At 43.2% G+C, this 18,610-nt stretch overlaps 1 protein-coding gene across 2 annotated transcripts in view; it reads left to right on the top strand.

The window, feature by feature from the left end:
• The first annotated feature begins 1,632 nt into the window (after positions 1 to 1,632).
• The window catches only part of LOC111870122 (mucin-12), a 90,503-nt gene continuing 73,525 nt past the window's right edge, over positions 1,633 to 18,610 (top strand). For both annotated transcript variants that reach the window (XM_023862148.2, XM_023862149.2), the window contains exon 1: positions 1,633 to 1,819. In XM_023862148.2, coding sequence (XP_023717916.1) covers positions 1,790 to 1,819 — 30 coding nt within the window. In that variant the 5' untranslated portion in view covers positions 1,633 to 1,789. The remainder of the gene's footprint in view (positions 1,820 to 18,610) is intronic.

Raw genomic sequence — 18,610 nt, 5'->3', positions numbered from 1 at the left:
TGAAATCACAATATATTTATAAGGGACATTTTATTTTCGAATTTTCTCACAGGATAAACTCTTGCATATATTTTTCTTTTAAACTCTCTACGTAATCTATGAACTCTGGAATACATTGCGTTATTCCTAATGTTCTTAAATGCAATTTTTTTTCGAAATACTGACTTTTCAGAACGCTCTCACGTTCGTGATATCACAATAAAACCTCGGAATATATAAACATAGGTTAAGATTATGGTCTGAAAAAGAGTCAACACGCTCAGTTTTATACATAACGTCTTGTTTCGATTTATATGCAATGTTACGACAGTCCTAGATCACGTTCGGATATCCACCTACAGGTCGTAAATACAAATAATTATTACATTATTGCTGATTTACAAAATTTGCAATTACTCCATATTTTACGTAATCGTCCGATGGTTGAAATTAGCTCTTTCTCAGGGGCCCAACTGAGTAGGTGTCTTGCTTCCTCACCTGAAAACGGAAAGAAATCCAGTTTCCGAAACGTCGTTTTCTATTTCCTAGAATTCCTGACGATGGAAATAGACCAGAAACCAAGTGATTCTGTATGGTAAGTTAGTTGTATACAATTTTCACCCCCTTTCCATCTCATTTTCAGGTCTGTGCATGCTTCATAACAATTTTCACTGCATATATTCATGTTATTTCCCCTCGACACATCTGGTGTCAGGTAATTACATAGCTTAAGTTATACTGATATGTGTTGTTCAGTGACTGAGGTCAGCTGTTTGTAAGGGCCCCAACATAATAGGTGTTTCCCCCCTCATCCGACGACGGAAACAGATGCGGTTTCCGAAACGTTGTGTTTTCTAGTTTTTACAATACCGGACGATGGAGCAAGCAAAAAAATACTGTAATTCTGAACAAAAACGTTTGTACAGTTACGCACAATCGATATGCATTAATTAAACCCTTCTGAACTTACTTACTTACTTATTCATGAATCTAAGCCCTTCTTAAAAAGTTGCCAATTGTGGAGCTACTAGAATACTTCCCAACGTTATATGGAACCCGAGGGTTCATTCCCGTGTTCATAAGAGCCCTCCACTGGTCCTGATCCTGCGCCAGGTCAATCCAATCCATGCAACCCATCCTATCTCTCTAAGATATTGTCTACCCACGTACGCCTTGGTCTTCCCAGTGGTCTCTTTCCTTCTGGCTTTCCGACGAATATCCTATATGCATTCCTTTTCTCCCCCATTCGTGCTACATGCCCTGCACATCTCATCCTCCTTGACTTGATCATTCTAATTATACTTGGAGAAGAGTACAAGTTATGAAGCTCCTCATTATGCAGTTTTCTCCAACCTCCTGTCACTTTATCTCTCTTCGGTCCAAATATTCGCAACTCCCTGTTCTCAAAACACCATAACTAACAACATAAAATGTCAATATTTTGCCTTATTTCTGATGCAGCAACGAAAGGCGCTCATTCCTTTTATATTACAGGTAGACTTTAATCGCTAAATTAACCTCTCTAAACATAGTCGCAACTTTGCGGTACCAACGTGATCTTACAAAGAATGCACCACACCTCAGAGCTCGTGCCAAGTGAGGTGGGAGAGTGGGTGTTACCCCTCGATTTCTCCAGTTCACCTTCTCTTTCTCCTCAACCAGGACTCCAGATGCAGACCGCTGAGGCAGTTAGTTGCCAGCAATTCTCCAGTATTGTATCTCTGTTCTGTGCGGGCTGTGACGATAATGAGTTGTGTGTATTTGGTGTCTTAAATCCTTCGTGCTACAGAGAATCCAGGCAGCAACACTGATGCCAACATACAGCACGACCTTGGTCGATGTGAGTACAGAAATACATTTCTCAAATATTTACATTTTAAATGTCGGTGAAGAAAAAAACGTAAGAATAATGCGTTAAACAATATTTAATGTATACATCGAAACAATAATATGGGATATTATTAACTGCTTAGATGCAATTAATGTATATGGACATTTCTGACATTATATGTACTCCGGTTGTAGGCGATTTTAATTACAGTAACGGATATATTTTATTATTGTCTTCGATAATGTCAGCATTGGCGAGATAGGACCCAACCTGAAGACACTACTATAGCGACCTCCCTAAACGTCGTATATTTTTAAATATACTTTACACAATCAACGATCAACAATATCACCGCTGTCGTAACGGACGTTAAGATAATCACCCAATATGAGGGCCTCGATTCGAATCTCGGTAACGTAACCGCCCATCGTAAATTTTATCGCGTATTCCTCAGTTCCATCCAAGAAAATGGTGGAATAATGCTTCCTTTAGGCCACGACAGATTCCTTCCAGATTCTTTCCAGTCATCGTACCATTCGTTGGTATACATCCTCAGTACTGAAAGTTTCGTTAAATAACCAACGAAAAAAAGTTTTCTGCTAGCAGATTAGATTAAACATGTGCTGAATTTAAAGTACTCACAGCGGTGACTATGAAGAATACTGTCTTCTAATGTGATACCGTTAAGTCAGACGTTTACCGACGTTTCGGAGAAAAATACTGCCTTCGTCTTCTAGGTAGAAGATTAATCCAAGCAGCAGTCAGAACTCGATACTAACCATGAGAAAATTTAAGTTGATAAAGGGCGACATTATTAACACAACCCTACAAAGCTGCCCCTGAAAGGATTAAGTTTTGGGCGGGGGGAGCAGTAGTCTGCCCACCAATGGGTTCGAGGGATTGAATGAAGCCCATAGTTAGGACAGCCAGACTCCGCTGTGATTCGAACTCAATAATACCATATATATGTCACGTGTATTACTGCTGTGTTAACCTTGCCGGGGTCTTACAATAAAAATTAATGGAAATTAGAGGAATTTGTACCCGAACAAGCAACTGGAAATAACTCTCTCTTATTGCGAGCGACTTTCTATGGTGCATTGTCGGAGCTCATTAGTGAAATCCTTGGGAAAGAACAGGGCTGTCCCGTTATGTGCTTATTATGTCAGTGGTAGCAACGTAATGTGTTGACGACGTTGGGAACAGCGTGCCCTCATTCCGAGATCCTGCGCTCAGAATTAATGCAACAAATGAGATCGCTAACTCTTCGCAACTTCATCAAAATTCGCCGTAACTTCACGGCATCCCAATTGAAAAAACTGAAAACGAAAAGAGCAAACGTCTTGAAGCTCGAAATAATACTGCTTGGAAATTTATCTATTCTACTTCTACTTCTTCTCATTCCCCGCCTCCTCCTCTTTCTCCTCAATTTCTTCCTCCTCCTCCTCCTCATTTTCCTCCTAATCATGCTTCTTCTCCTCATCATCCTTTTCCCTCCCCCTCCCCCTCATTTTCCTCCTAATCGTGCTTCTTCTCCTCATCGTCCTTTTCCCTCCCTTTCTCATTTTCCTCCTAATCATGCTTCTTTTCCTCATCATCTTTTTCCTTTCCCCTTCCCCTCATTTTCCTCCTAATCGTGCTTCTTCTCCTCATCGTCCTTTTCCCTCCCCTTCTCCTCATTTTCCTCCTAATCATGCTTCTTCTCCTCATCATTCTTTCCCTCCCCCTTCCTCTCATTTTCCTCTTCCTCCCCTTCTCCCCTTCATTTTGCTTCTCCTCATTCTTCCCCTCCTTCCTCTTCTCCTCCCACTCCATTTCCTCCTCCTCCTGCTTTTCCTCCTTAGTTTTGGTGTTTCCCGTTCATGAGTTTACAGTCACAGTGTCCGCTATAAGAGGTTCTCGCAGTCACTGTCTTCCAAATCTTGATCTTCCACAATGGTCCCAATATGTACGTCTCAACCTTCCTCCTTGTCGTTACCAGTGTAAGATGTTTTAGGCAGTCTTCCCTCCCTGATTCATTCAACCTGAACACGCAATCTCAGTGCTCCACTTTGCAGCATCCTATTACTGACAGAGCCACGTTCGGTTCGTCCCGTAATGTGTCATTTATTTTACCTGTATTATAGAGAATGATAATCAATTTTAATTTTCAGCCGAACTATTATAAGGGTGCACATGCGTATATTAGTTCAGTACATTAACCCGTTTCAGATCGATTCCAATGTGTCTCACTGCTTGCCACAACGACTCGATGCGGTACAGCGTCGGATGGTGGCATGACACATGAACTCAGATGAATATGGAAGGAAGAGCTCATAGCCTAAACAAGATATCATCCCGTAATTTTCCTCGAGGAACTGAGAAAACCACGATAGCCTTGACCCAGCCGAGATTCGAACCGACCATCTCCCGAATATACGCTTGAAAGTCTACCTCCGGATCAACTTGTTTGGCCATAACTTTTCTCTGGGAAGTTCTAAAATATTATGTCTCTATTGTTTTATTTGTAGGCAGTACAAGCTTATAAACCATTGTAGTTACAGAGACCCACAACAAGTTTATTTTTATTTATATAACACTTTTACTGAGATTGTTTTCCTTCATTCTCTGTTTCAACTGTTCCCTTGTACCTATGCATTTATGTCTTCCTCTCTTCCTTATCTTCCCTTTCTCATTTTCTCTTGTTCTCGATATCTTTCTCCTTTATCCATACTTTCCACTCTTAGGATTTGCATTGAATCACTTGGCCTCTATGTGATATGAGATGGAGCCGATTGGCGGCAGCACTGTTTCATTAGAAGTAACGGAACAGTAACAAATGGTTTTACTGCGACTTTCGGTTTCGATTCTCGACTGAATGAGGAAAGTTCAGCTTGAAATCCTTCGCAATTTCTCTTCTTGACCGGATTTTGGTTCCTAGTACAGCTCTATAAGCATGATGCTACTTGTTCGGGCCTCTAAAAGAGCCCAAATAGCAGATATCATTAATGGGAAAGTGAGTCCCAGTGTGGGGCACGTAACTGAAAAATTCGTTGCTTTCTGGTTTCTCATTGCTTCCCATGTTAATGTATTACGGATGTAAGCATTCTGTCTCCAAGGTTAATCAACCTATACATATATTATTTTCATTATAGGCTTTTTTTAATTCGCTTAGTGGGGGGTGGAGTCCAACTGGGTTCACTCGGCACGGCGACCATTGATTGGCCTATTCTTTATATGCTTGCTTACTTACTTACTCATGGAGCGGAGCCCTTTTTGAGAAGCTACCAATTCTGCAGCTACTCAAGAATTTCCCAGCGTTCAATGGAACTCGAAGGTTCATTGTCGTGTTCACAAGAGCTCTCCACTGGTCCCTATCCTGAGCCAGATCAATCCAATCCATACCATTCCATCCTATCTCTCTAAGATCCATTTTAATACTGTTCACCCACCAACGCCTTGCTCCTTAGAGGCTTATTTCGTTAGAATATTTTATAATACCTTAAAGAGTTTGAAACACAAATTTTAGATCCTAATGAGGTCTGCATTTCATGTCATGTAGGCCTATATATTTCTTGTATAAGTCACACTGGGGGGGGGGAGAAATCGGTGAATTTCAATCTGAGCTTCATGTAAAGTAGGTGTCATGCTGGACCTGCACTGACTGAAGTAATATTCGTTTGATAATATTTAATGTAGACGCTACTGCCATGTTTGTAACAACATTTTTGTAACAAAAATGTGGATAAGTAAATGGACGAACAGAATATACATTTTATGCACCAATTTGCAAAAATGCCAAAGAGAGTCCTCAATAAACGTACAGAATATCCTCCTCGTGAAATTGACCTCTGTAGCAAAGGACATGAGGAAATTTCCCTAAGTTCACATTTTTGCGGGGCATGCGGTAGCGTAATTGGTTGAAGCACTTTGCGGTTTCCATTCCCGATGAAGTCATTGGACTTTTCAGTTGACTTAATCATTCCAACCGCACTATGGCCGTGGGATCGACTCAACCTCTAACAGAAATGACTACCAGGAATCTTCCTGAGGGGTAAAGGGCGGATAGCCTTACCTTACCATTATCATATTTTTGCGGTTTGTCGCCACCGCGACAGCTCAGTCGGTGTAGCAACCAGGCTACAGACTGAAAAAGAAAACAGGAGAGAAAATTAACTCTTCTTCACAGTAATTAGAGAGACTCTGGGGCCCACTCAGCCTCATAGCCAAAGTTATTAGGGGTTAATGTGTTATGGCGTGAAGCTAGCCACTAACCTCCGTCTGGTGCCCAGGCTACGAATATGTGGAGCTTTTGCAATTTCGTGGTAGATTTTTGAACCGAGTACCATCCAAACATAAAAGCCTTACACATAATTCTCAATGAAATCTCGACATTTACAAGAAATGAACCCTGAATGCAGAGATCCCTACCGGGTACGCCCCGTACACAGACACTGCACGTAATGTAAGACTCGACGTTTTCACCACGGTGACTATGGGTTGTGGCGCCGTGTAGATCTGCTTGCAGCCACCTGCTTACGCTGGTTCCTCACTCGCGGATTTTTATACACTGAAGATGGAGGCGATACGTTCCTCCGAAATGTCGGTTCACACAAGATCTACACGGTGCAACATCCCAGAAGACGGCATTCTTCACTGCACGTAATGCTCACTTAAATCGTCCTATTGAGGATGTTCAAATTGTACCTTCGAGATTTGAACCAAGCACCTCAAGAATACAAAGCACTGGACATGGCGCTCAGAGAAATCAGACATTTTGAAGATATGCATAGATGCTATAGACATTTCAACAGGAATTCATCCGAATTAAGTCCACTGCATATGATTCCTGGGTCAATCTTACAGTTTTAATCGTTTCTTGCATCCTGTTGTGTGTTTAATCAATAGTAGAGTGAATTTACCGACTACACAACACGTTTTTTATTATCACTACATGTTTCGACCTCAAGAGGTCATCCTCACGTGTATGAACACGGCTGTATAATTACACGCGGTCACATTCACTGTTCACTCATTCGACCCTGTGAATGTGACCGCGTGTAATTATACAGCCGTGTTCATACACGTGAGGATGACCTCTTGAGGTCGAAACATGTAGTGATAATAAAAAACGTGTTGTGTAGTCGGTAAATTCACTCTACTATTGAATCTTACAGTTTCAAGACATCCAAACTTATGATAAAGATTCGAACCAATTACCCCCTGAACACGAAGAGTTGCAGATGGTGTTCACTGCAATGGTGTATACTGGATTTGAATCTCCAAACTACCTAGCACTTTTCATGGAGATGAAAAAAAAAAAACTCTGGAGCGCTCACTGGAGTTCTGCATGTCTGCGGAATTTTAAGGCGTGTCTATGCTTCAGTGGATGCATTTGTGCATTGTACCAGGAAGGAAAGTTCATGATGCGAAGTAGCAATTAAGCAAAGTTAGAACTGTGACAAAGTCTACCCGGAAAGCTTTCTTTTCGTGCTCAAGATATTTCGTACTAATATGCATGGGACCCAGTGTACAATGTACGTTATGGATTTAACAAAAGCGAACTGGTAGACTTAAGAGTCCCACTAAATATATCCAATACATGACATACATACAAGTAACTAACGTCTTAGCATAACACTTTAAATTCGTCAAGAAGTTAGGAATTTACGAGGGAGAGTCAGTAAATATGTCACAAATGGAAGTAATAAATTTTCTATATGTATCACTAGGTAGCAGCACACTCCAGCTTCACGACAGTCTAGGTACCAGGTGCGCATGCGCATTTTCAGAGATTACTTTCAGTAGTCAAAATGGCAACCGTGCTTGAGGAGCGAATACCGAAGAACAGCGTTCTGTTGTGCGTCGTTTTGTAGGGAAAGAGACTCAATGCAAAGGATATTAATAAAAAAATGTTTCCTCTTTACGGTGGGAAACATTGTCGCGTAAAGCGATTCATGTCAAACGTTTGGCTGATGACGAAGAAGCCGAAACGGAGGCGCGGAAATGGCTGATTCGACAGTTAAAAGGCTTCTATGCTGCGGGTTTCGACGCACTGGTAAAGCGATGGGACAAGTGTATCAGTGTTGGTGGAGGATGTATCGAGAAATAAATTTTTTTCCCAGGTCCGAATATCACGTGTTTCAAGTTTATATCCATTTGTGAATTTACTGACCCTCCCTCGTATTTCGCGCTTGCCCCTGACAGTTCTCCGTAAATGTGCCCATGGCGACTTTAAGAGCGTCGCGTCAAGAGATGGAGTATGTTTATATAGGGCTATTATTAATGATTTGGGTGATAAATTAGCGAATTTTCTAAAAGATCACGGATTGAAGGATGAAAAACATTGAAGAGAACAAAGAGACGCATTAACTTTCTGTTGGTGACACTGATGGCAACGCATGCGCGAGTGTCACTAAATCCCTCCACCCCGATTGTATTACCACGCTGTCAGTAGTTAGTTCAGCGTCAAATGGTAAAATTATACACATGATTTGGAAGAAATCGGTTGTAGTCTAATGAAGGTGCTGCCCCTGCATTTTCGTGGACGGAATGAGGAGAAACAGCGAAACCTGCCAGGATAGTCGGTGTCTCAGCCGAGATGCGAATACAGCACCTCCAGAATACAAGCCAAGAGCGTTATTGCTATGGCAATTCACTCGGTCCTCCAGAGTTGAACCTAACGGATCGTTTATTAGAAGCTGTTAGTCGCTGGCTTCCCACCGCGGCGGCCCGGGTTCGAGCCCAAGTCTGGTCAAATGGGATTTGTGGTGGAAAAAGTGTCGCTGGAGCGGGTTTTCTCCGAGTACTTCGGTTTCCCCTACCAATCTTCATTCCACCAAATTCTCCATCATCATAATCATCCGGGGCAAGCTACAATAGGTCAATCAGTGGCCGACGTGCCGAGTGGACCCAGTTGGACTCCACCCCCCACTAAGCGAATTAAAAAAAAATTAACGTATAGTTCTCTACAGCGAAATATTTAGAGTCGGGATAGCTCAGCCGATATAACAGCTGACTACGGGCTGGACGACCGAGAGATCGGATTGTCCCTACAGAGGCAAGATTTTACTTTTCTCCACAACGCCCAGACAGGATCTGGGTCCTACCTAGCCTCCTATTTAATGGGTAACGGGGGGACATTTCCATGGAGTTAAAGCTTCTGGGGCGTGAAGCTGACCGCTCACCTCCAACTAGTGTCGAGGTCAAGAATGCATGGATCTATACATCCACTCGCCTACAGGGAAAACTTTACAATTTTGTCGAAATACCTAAAACAGATTAGAGCATAAACCATGAGGTTCAAGGTCTCTTAAAAAGCAGTTCGTAGTACAGAATGCTTCTGTGATACTGTTATTTATATGCACCACGCAACGCCGTTCGTATAGAGGCCATGTGCAGTCCCACACCATACTGAAAGGGAGTGTTGGTTCCTCGTAGGTAGATGACCCCTTGTTATGGTGCAGAACAGATGTGTGCTGACAGTGCAGAGACTGCAGTCAGAAGTGTGTGAGCTCGACTCCAGCAAAAAGAGTGACGGGAGTGACCCGAATTCCAGCGGCAAATTAATTCAGCACGTGTATGTTACGTCAGACGTGGCACTTTCCTCACTGAATCATACAAGAAACCTGCTGCTGGCGATGATTTCATATTATGCTCTCACAGTGGCCGCGCGGTCAAAGGCATGAACTGTCTTCGCTCACTCAAACACTGGGATCAGAGGTTCGAATCCCATAGATGTCTATGTGTTTATTCTGTTTGTGCTGTCCTGTGTGTAGGCAGCGGCCTTGCGACGGGCTGATCCCTCGTCCAAGGAGTCCTATGGGCTGTCTAAGATTTAGAAACTGAATTGAAACGAAGCGTTTCACGGATGCCCTATATTCCAATTCGGAGCAACAGGAAGAGATAGATAGAAATCTTTAATTAGTAAACATTATAAAGGAAACTATGGTCTCTCTCTTCTCTACGTCTTCGAGACCGGTTCTAGGGCGGACCCAGCCTCCTACCCGTGAGTAGAGCGATCGGAAAGTGCAGATGACTACTCACCTCCAACTAGTGCAGAGGAACTATATATACACACCTCCCCCCCATAGGTCTTCATCATGTAGTGCTTAATTAGTTAAGTATAGAGACAATTTCACCTTTCTCTTACGCTGTTTCACGCCATCAAGCATCAATTATTTGTAACAGGTAAATTTAATTTTTGTAGATTCTGGTGTCCTGGGGTAAGAACAACGCTTACTGTAGTTTCGGAGGAACCTGTTGCCTTTACCTTAATCTACATTGAAAATGAAAGAACTTTTGTCCCCTGAAACATTGGTAACAGCCTACCAAAATGTACTTATTTACTTACTTATGAAGGGACGCGCCACAGCTCAAGCGGCGGCCCGGGTTCGATTCCGGGGTCCGGTGAAATGGGATCTGTGGTGGACAAAGTAGCGCTGGGGCAGGTTTTCTCCTAGTACTTCGGTTTCCCTTGCCAATCTTAATTCCACCAATTGCTCCACAGTCACCCTCACCTATCATCTGTGGTTGTACAATAGGCCAGTAGTGGACGCAGTACAAGGGACTTAGTCCCACCCCACTAGCAATAAAAAAAATAGTTACTTATGAAGCTGAGCTCTTCTTGAGGAGAAGCCAAATCTGCAGCTACTCAAGAATTTCCCAGCATTTTATGGAACCCGAAGGTTTATTACCGTGTTCACAAGAGCCGTCCACTGGTCCCTATCCTGAGCAAGATCAATCCAATCCATACAATCCCATCCGATCTCTCTAAGATCCATTTTAATATTGTCCACCCACCTATGGCTTGGTCTTCCTAGTGGTCTCTTTCCTCCTGGCTTTCCCACCAATATCCTATAGGCATTCCGCTTCTCCCCCATTCGTGCTACATGCCCTGCCCACCTCATCCTCCTTGACTTGATCATTCTAATTATACTCGGAGAAGAGTACAAGTTATGAAGCTCCTCATTATGCAGTTTTCTCCAACCTCCTGTCACTTCATCCCTCTTCGGTCCAAATATTCTCCTCAGCACCCTGTTCTCAAACAGCCTCAGTCTATGATCTTCCCTTAATGTCAGAGACCAAGTTTCACATCCATACAGAACCACAGGCAATATTATAGTTTTGTATATTCTAATTTTTATGTTTTTGGACAGCAGGCAAACTGTACTGTGTCATAACCCAGAGACCGGAACCTACATTTCCAAAGACATGAAAAACTGACATCTCATGCAGCCACAAAGACTGTTTACCATTGCAAATGTCTGGCATTCCCCTCGCTGGTTTCTCCACGTATACAGGTAAAAGCGTTTCATATGGATGTGAAATCTGGTCTCTCATGCACGTAAAAATTTTTCTGAAAACGATATTCTAACAGTGGAATTACTGGGATTTTGGACTTCTTCCATCGTCTGGCATTCTAAATAACGCTAAATAACACAACATTTCGGAAATTGGATCTGTTTCTGTCTTCAGAAGAAGGGTGGGAGACACACACACTCTGTTGGTTCCGTTTGAAAGAGGTAACTTCAGTCAGTGGACATGAGGTCAGCTCTTCCTAACAGATGAATCTTACCTTCTCACCTGAGGATTGAAATGCATCCAGTTTCCGAAACGTTGTTTTCTTTGGCGTTCGTTATGGTACCAGACAACGGACAAAGCCCAAAATCCCAACAATTCCGAGAATATTTCGACCTAAGACAGAGAACGTAACGAGAGGCTGAAGAAAATTATATTTTGAGGGGTTTCATGATTTATACCCTTCAGCAAATGTTGGCTTATTAGAGTTACCAAACCAACGACAATGAGATGAGGGGGATCGCGTAGCACCTACGAGAGAGAAGAGAAATTAGTAAGAAATTTAATCGGAAAATATTAAGAGGATATACCGGACATTCAGACATAGAAGGAAGGCTCATACAGAACTAGATTCAGCCGGCTCATGATCTTGTTAGCTCTGTGATTAAACTTTCGTGTTCCATAAAATGTAATCAACTCAAACTAGCACCGAGATTAAGAAACCGTGGATCATTACATCCTCCCCCCCATAAGCCTTCATGGCATAGTGCTTAATTAGTTCAGCACAGGTATACCTTTACCTTCTTCCGTAAAATGCAGCGAATTTCTAGACCAGTTCAGAGATTATCCGGATTTCAAACAATAATCTGTTTGAGGGGGTCATTTTGTTATCAGTGCATGCTATAAATCTTTTCTGAAACTCACTAACTGAACTCAACTGGGTTATAAACGTCGCCTTGGCATATTTCAGTTCAAGGATGATTCGGTGTGTAAGTGTTGACCTTCACCGGAATTTTAATTGCCCCGCTTCAAAAATAAAACTTGTCCGTGCAAGAAAACCGGACCGGATTTTGGACTCGCGTGTTGCAAGCCAGGCTTCGACGACGCAACTTGAAGGCTGCCGGCTGACCGATGTCATCTTACTTTAGCTCGAGTGGTTCGGACCCTTCCGTGTTCCTGTGTAACTGCCACTGTACATGAGCACAGGTTATAAAGGCAAATTCCACGCCTTTCAAACGTCGACACTAAATTATGGTTGGCGGTCAGCATCACGCTGCAGCAGCTTTAACCTGCTATATTCATCAGTTAGACAGCCCATCATAGTGGCCGCGCGGTCTGAGACATGAACCGTCTTCGCTCGTTCGAACACTAGGATCGTGGGTTCGAATTCCACTCAAGGCATGGATGTCTGTGTGCTTTTATTGTGTGTGTAGGTAGAGGCCTTGAGACGGGCTGATCCCCCGTCAAAGGAATCCTACCGACTATGTATAGGATTAAGAAACTGAAAAAAGTGGCCAAGGTCCAACAAAGGGCTGTAGAGCCATGGACAGATGGATGGACGGACGGACAGGGCAGTTCTATAGCCAAAGTGGCGGTGCTAACGAAGACAAAATATTTTGCCCCTCTCGGAAATCGATATCTTGTCCATCAGTAGTGACTTCAAAGAGCTGTCCCCAACGTCCTAATGTTTATTATTGCGGATAAGAATTGGTTGTGTGCAGTAACTGTAGAGATATTAAGCTGTTAGTTAATAAGGCTGTCAGTAGCTACAATACATAGCGACTAATGACGATATGATACGTAAATGATGCTGGGAAGGCCTTGAAGAAAGCGACCGCTGACTAATCAAGGTAATAAATATCCCGGTATTTATCTGTGTGACAGATGGAGACTATTCTCGCCTCCGCAACGTCCCGACGGGCTCTGAGGCCCAATCAGCCTCCCATAAAAGGGTATCCAGGGATCTTTCCCCAGAGGTAAAGGGCCCCGGACGTCAAGCTGATCGCTCACATTTGGAGAAGAGGGCAAGAATGGTGGAGTTATACCTCCACTCCCCCTACGTTTTCTTGGCATGGTGCTTGATTAATTAAGCACAAGGAAAATGTCACCTTTTTATAGCAATAAATTCGCCTGTGGTTCTGTATGGGTGTGGAACTTGGGAAACATTAAAGGGGTGTTTGAGAACAATGTGTTGAGGAGAATATTTGAACCAAAGAGAGATGAAGTGACAGGAGGTTGGAGAAAACTGCATAATGAGGAGCTTCATAACTTGTACTCTTCTCCAAGTATAATTAGAAGGATCAAGTCAAGGAGGGTGAGATGGACAGGGCATGTAGCGTGCTACATGCCCTGTCCACCTCACCCTCCTTGAATGAAGACAAAAACAAATGAAACAGAATGAAACGAATGAAGACAGAGAGGAATCCTTAGAGGGTATTGGTGAGAAGGCGAGAAAGAATGAGACCACTAGGAAGACCTCCACGTATGTGGGAGGATAATATTCAAATGGATCTTAGAGAGATAGGATGGGATGGACTGGATTAATGTGGCTCAGGATAGGGACCAGTGGAGAGGTCTTTTGAACATGGTAATGAACTTGGGGTTCCAAAAAATTTTGGAAATTTTTTTAGTAACTGCACAATTGCGGCTTCTCAAGAAGGGCTCATCTCCATGGAGTTCATTATAGCCATAAATTACTTTCGTTTACACATTTTTAATGATGATGGAAATCTGAAATAGACATTTCTTCTTATGAAAACGTCAGAAAGGAAATGACCACTTGAGATCCGTTGGCATTGACAGCTGATACTAACACAGGAAGGGATATTAGGTAAACAAGGTGTGAAACAGCTGACTGGGGATGAACTTAGGTCACTTTAATGGCAAGATCTGTCAATGCGTCAGTGAAGTGTGAGCTACTACATTCCAAGTTTATTAACATCTTCTAAGCGCCGACATCAAACTGTTGGCGTTAATCCCTGACACTTGCAGACATGGACCACAGAAGATCGGTCAACTGAGAAACCACAGTGTTACTTCGAGAAGGGCGTTGAAAGAAAATCATTTAAGGATAATATCTGCTTGAAAACTGTGGCGATTACCTAATCACTTGATTAACCTAGACAACTTTGTTGACTGACTCGACTATTTTAAGACACCGTGCTACAAACCCTAAGGACGCTGGTTCGATTCCCGATGGGTTCACTGGATTTTTCAATTAACTTAATCCTTCCAGCCGCACTATGGCTCTGGGGTCTACTTAGCCTCTAACAGAAATGGCTACCAGGAATCTTCCTGAGGGGTAAAGGGCGCCCAGTCGGCGCGTAAACCTGACAACCTCACCGCCATCTGTGAACCGATGTCTAGAAAATGTGGGAGCCTCGACCCTATGGGCCTCCACGGCCTGTTACAGGGATAGCTTTACCTTTTAAAGTTACCTTATGACCAACACTGCAGAAGGTCGCGAGTTCTATTCCCAATGGGATCATTGGATTTCTCAAATGACCTAATTTTTCCAGCCACACTATGGCCCAGGGGTTGACTCAGCCTCTAACAGAAATGAGTACCAGGAATATTCTTGGAGCTAAACGGCGGTCGGCGCGTAAGGCTGACAACCTTACCGCCATCTGTGAACCGATGTCTAGAAAATGTGGGAACCTCGACGTGTCACAACCCTATGGGCCTCCACGGCCTGTTACAGGGATAGCTTTACTTTTTTTTCAACTTCACTGAACATTATTATGACCGTGAATTATGAACTGCAAATGAAATAATGTATGGAGTTATGAACTGAGACAGAGTGGCTTTTTTCTTCGAAACTGAATATGGAGGCGGCAATTTCCTCCGTAACATCGGCTGACTTATAACACAGTACACGTCGATATATCCCAGAAGAAAGAACTGTTCAGTCTCTTGATTCATCTGGTACGATAGAAGGAAAACTTTATAAGCAGGGAATTCTAGAAAGAGCTTAATGTCGTGTTATGTTCCTCACAGAACTTTTGGTTTTACTTTCCTGAAATTACACTTTGTACAAGAACCTGGGGGCTGTTATGAGAGAGCAGTAAAGTTGGAAGGAACTAGCCATGTGTAAATATTTACGGAACAAACAAAAGAAGAGAAACAGAACTGTCACAACATCTCTCTTTGTTTTCCGAATAGAAGACAAGGCAAATGCAAACTTTCTCTCCTTGGGGATGCTTCTATTTCTCTCCTCTTTAAGTCTATTACAAAATCGATTAGTACAAGAACAAGACACCGTTAAATTACTAAACTTTCAAAATGTTTCCTAAAAATTTATGAAGTGATGTCGAACCTTGTGTTTAGCTGCCAATCGTTTAGAAATAATTATTTGTTTATTTAATAATGCTTCCTCAACTTGATTATTTTTTTCCTTGGCACTACAGCCCCAGTGGGCCTAGGCCTACCTCCATGAACTTCTCCGTTCACTTCGGTTTTTCTAGATCTTACACATTCGGTAGGACTCCTTGGGCGGGTGATCAGCCCGCCGCAAGGCCTCTACCGGTACACAAACACAGAAAAACGCACACACACACAAACTATACATCCATGCCCTGAGTGGGATTCGAACCCACGATCCCGGTTTCCAAGCGAGCAAAAACAGTGCATGCCTTAGACTGCTCGGCTACCGTGACCGGCCAACTTCATAATTTACAAGGCGCAAAATGGATCGATTTTAGGTTATGTAACGACGCTCTGCCAGATGTTGCTGTCAAGTGAGCAGCGCTTGTGCTTCGTAGTCGGGAGGCCCTTGGTTCAAACGTCGGTCCGGACACCGACTACTGTGGTTACGATACCTAGAGAGAACCTCGAAGTACCTCAGAACCCCTTCCTTTCACATCCCTCCCATTCATTATTCAATAATCATCCTAACATTCGACGCTTTAATGAAGAGACTTAGCTACTTACAGCGTCGTTAAATAAGCACTAAATAAATCAATATACAACTCTGTTTGAATTGTAAATATTACACAAGAATTGGATATGATGCGTAGGCGAATATGAAATGAGTAGGGATTCGGAAGGAGTTGTGATCTATTTCAAGGTCCTATTCCGGTATTCGCTGGGAGAAACTGAGGAGAAGCTAAATCAGGGTATCCGGTACCCGGGTTAAGACTCGAACCACATAGGTCTGCCTTCATAACACAAATGTGGAGCGTTACCTCTACACCAAATTGCTCATCACAGGAGCTATTAATTATGCAACAGCTTACAAACTTACCCTACTGCTTACAGTATTGTGGCGTATAGACCCGTTGCTAGGCAAGAAACAAACGAGACAACGGCCGTTTCTAGGCAGTGGCCAGCGCGCCAATGGACTGGTTGGAAAGCGGTGTTTTCTGCGCGATCCGCCCCGGTGGCTGCGAACGCAACAATGGATACAAAAATGTGGGGCGGTGTTTCCTATGCGGTCCGTGTCGCGGGGTTATAAGCGAGACAAATTTTAGGGCTTAGTTGTGGACCCTGTTCCTGTGTGTTATAAATGCATGGATCTGGCCCTCCAGGTTGGGGGAGTCTCCAATCAGAGACAGTAAAATGTGGTCGAGTCCCGCGGGACTCAGACCTGAGAATAACTGCGCTGGCGAGGCCCAACAGCAATTACAAGAGACAGACCCATGCTCTCCTCAGAGGGAATGTTACATAAGAGCTGTGAAAGTAATTGTTCGATTGAAAAAAAAAAAAGATTGTTAGTCTTGAGTCTCAAGGGGCTTGTCGCTAAGACGAACTGATTGTTAGTAAACTGCCAGGCGTAAAGTAACTCTGACTGTCTCACTCTGAACTTAGTTGTGGGATACTCGCCAGCAGGTAAGGGCGTTACCAGCGGACACTGTTAGGATCCGTTACCAAGAAACGGCTACTGAAGACATAGAAGATTTTATGCTTACTGCAGTTACAGTGATCTTTAGAGTGTATAAACCAGTGAGACTGCTATAATTATTTGTAGTTACCATCTGTAAGTGGTCAATAAATTCAATTACCAATACAAACCCCGCCTCTAGTAACGCTTTAACACATAAAAATGTGTTCTTAGATATATATTTCACTTACAGTACCGTTGAACCGGGCGGGTTGGTGTGGCGGTTCGAACCCAGGTCGACACACCAGCAAAGCTAACTTGAGATATTCATTCTTTCCATAGTATCTACATGAGAATTACGAGATAGTCCCTCGAAATAGGCCACGTCCTCTTCCTTCCAAATCCTGTGCAATTCATCTATCATCATAACATTTGGCGCTGTATGAACTAGAAATTGAGAGTACCATACAATATCCCACGAAAGAAATATCGTTACAAGAGAGTTTCGTTCTCGACAACGGTCCCTAGAGGCTTATACACGAGAGTTTCGTTCTCGATAACGGTTCCTAGGGGCTCACACACGAGAGTTTCGCTTCCCATACAAGTCGTGTGGAAGATACCCCATAATCTTACAGTTGAGAATACTATGAAAAAAGGCTTCCAGCAAATTTCCGCGTTCCACGAAGATTCCTACTTTACTGTGGGAACGTCAAACATGATAAACGAATACATGAACATGGCATCGTGCGAAAAAGATTGGAGAAAGCAGAACCTCAAACTGTAAGGTAAATAAATGTAAATAAATCTATCCCTGTAACAGGCCGTGGATGCCCATAGGTTTGTGAGACGTCGAGGTTTCCACAGTTTCTAGACAATCGGCTCACAGACGGCGGTGAGGTCAGCCTTACGCGCCGAGCGCCCTATACGCCCCAGGAAGATTCCTGGTACTCATTTCTGTTAGAGACTGAGTCGACCCCAGGGCCATAGTGCGGCTGGAAGGATTAGGTCCGTTGAAAAATTCCAGTGACCTCATCGAGAATCAAACTTGCGATCTTCCGGCTTGTAGCATAGTGCCTCAACTAGCTACGCTACCGCGTGCCTCCGAACTCCGTTATGTAGCGCATAAAATTCACACCTGTGTTCTTTCGCGGCCTATTTATAAACGATATTTCAGCAAAACACTAAACATGTACAACACAAGAAAAATTCATATTTCAACGGTGTTGGAACCAATCATGTCGGTTTAGAACTAATATTCCACTTTTTATTCGGTCAAATCCCGGCCAGGAAACCTGCTACAGACTGAGATTGTTCATGATTTTTCTCAGTCCCTCTAGGTAAATGCCGGAATATTATAGCATGCCATTGCCACTTCCCTATATTTCCCAGCTCTTCATGAATACGCCATCTTACCATTCGACGCTATATACATCGATACTGAAGCCTACGAGAAACAAAATAAAACGAACTCCGTGGCCTGCAGTCGGCAAGCGAACTATACGGACCGAGCGACCGCCGCTTGTCGGCCAAGTTAGTGCCAACTTTAGCGGACAGAGGGTGTCGCGCGCAACTGATCCCCATGGCCATTAATTTCGGTTTTCTAGACCGGAGCCGCTATTTCCTTCAAATAGTTCCTCATGAGGCTGAGTGGACCCTGTTCCAGACCCACTACTTCTCACAAAATCTGGTAGCGCCGGGAATCG

The sequence above is a fragment of the Cryptotermes secundus genome, unplaced genomic scaffold (assembly GCF_002891405.2).
Source record: "Cryptotermes secundus unplaced genomic scaffold, Csec_1.0 scaffold594, whole genome shotgun sequence".
Lineage (NCBI taxonomy): Eukaryota > Metazoa > Arthropoda > Insecta > Blattodea > Kalotermitidae > Cryptotermes > Cryptotermes secundus.
The sequence above is the reverse complement of the archived record's forward strand: the minus strand, read 5'-3'. Positions and strand labels throughout refer to the sequence as shown.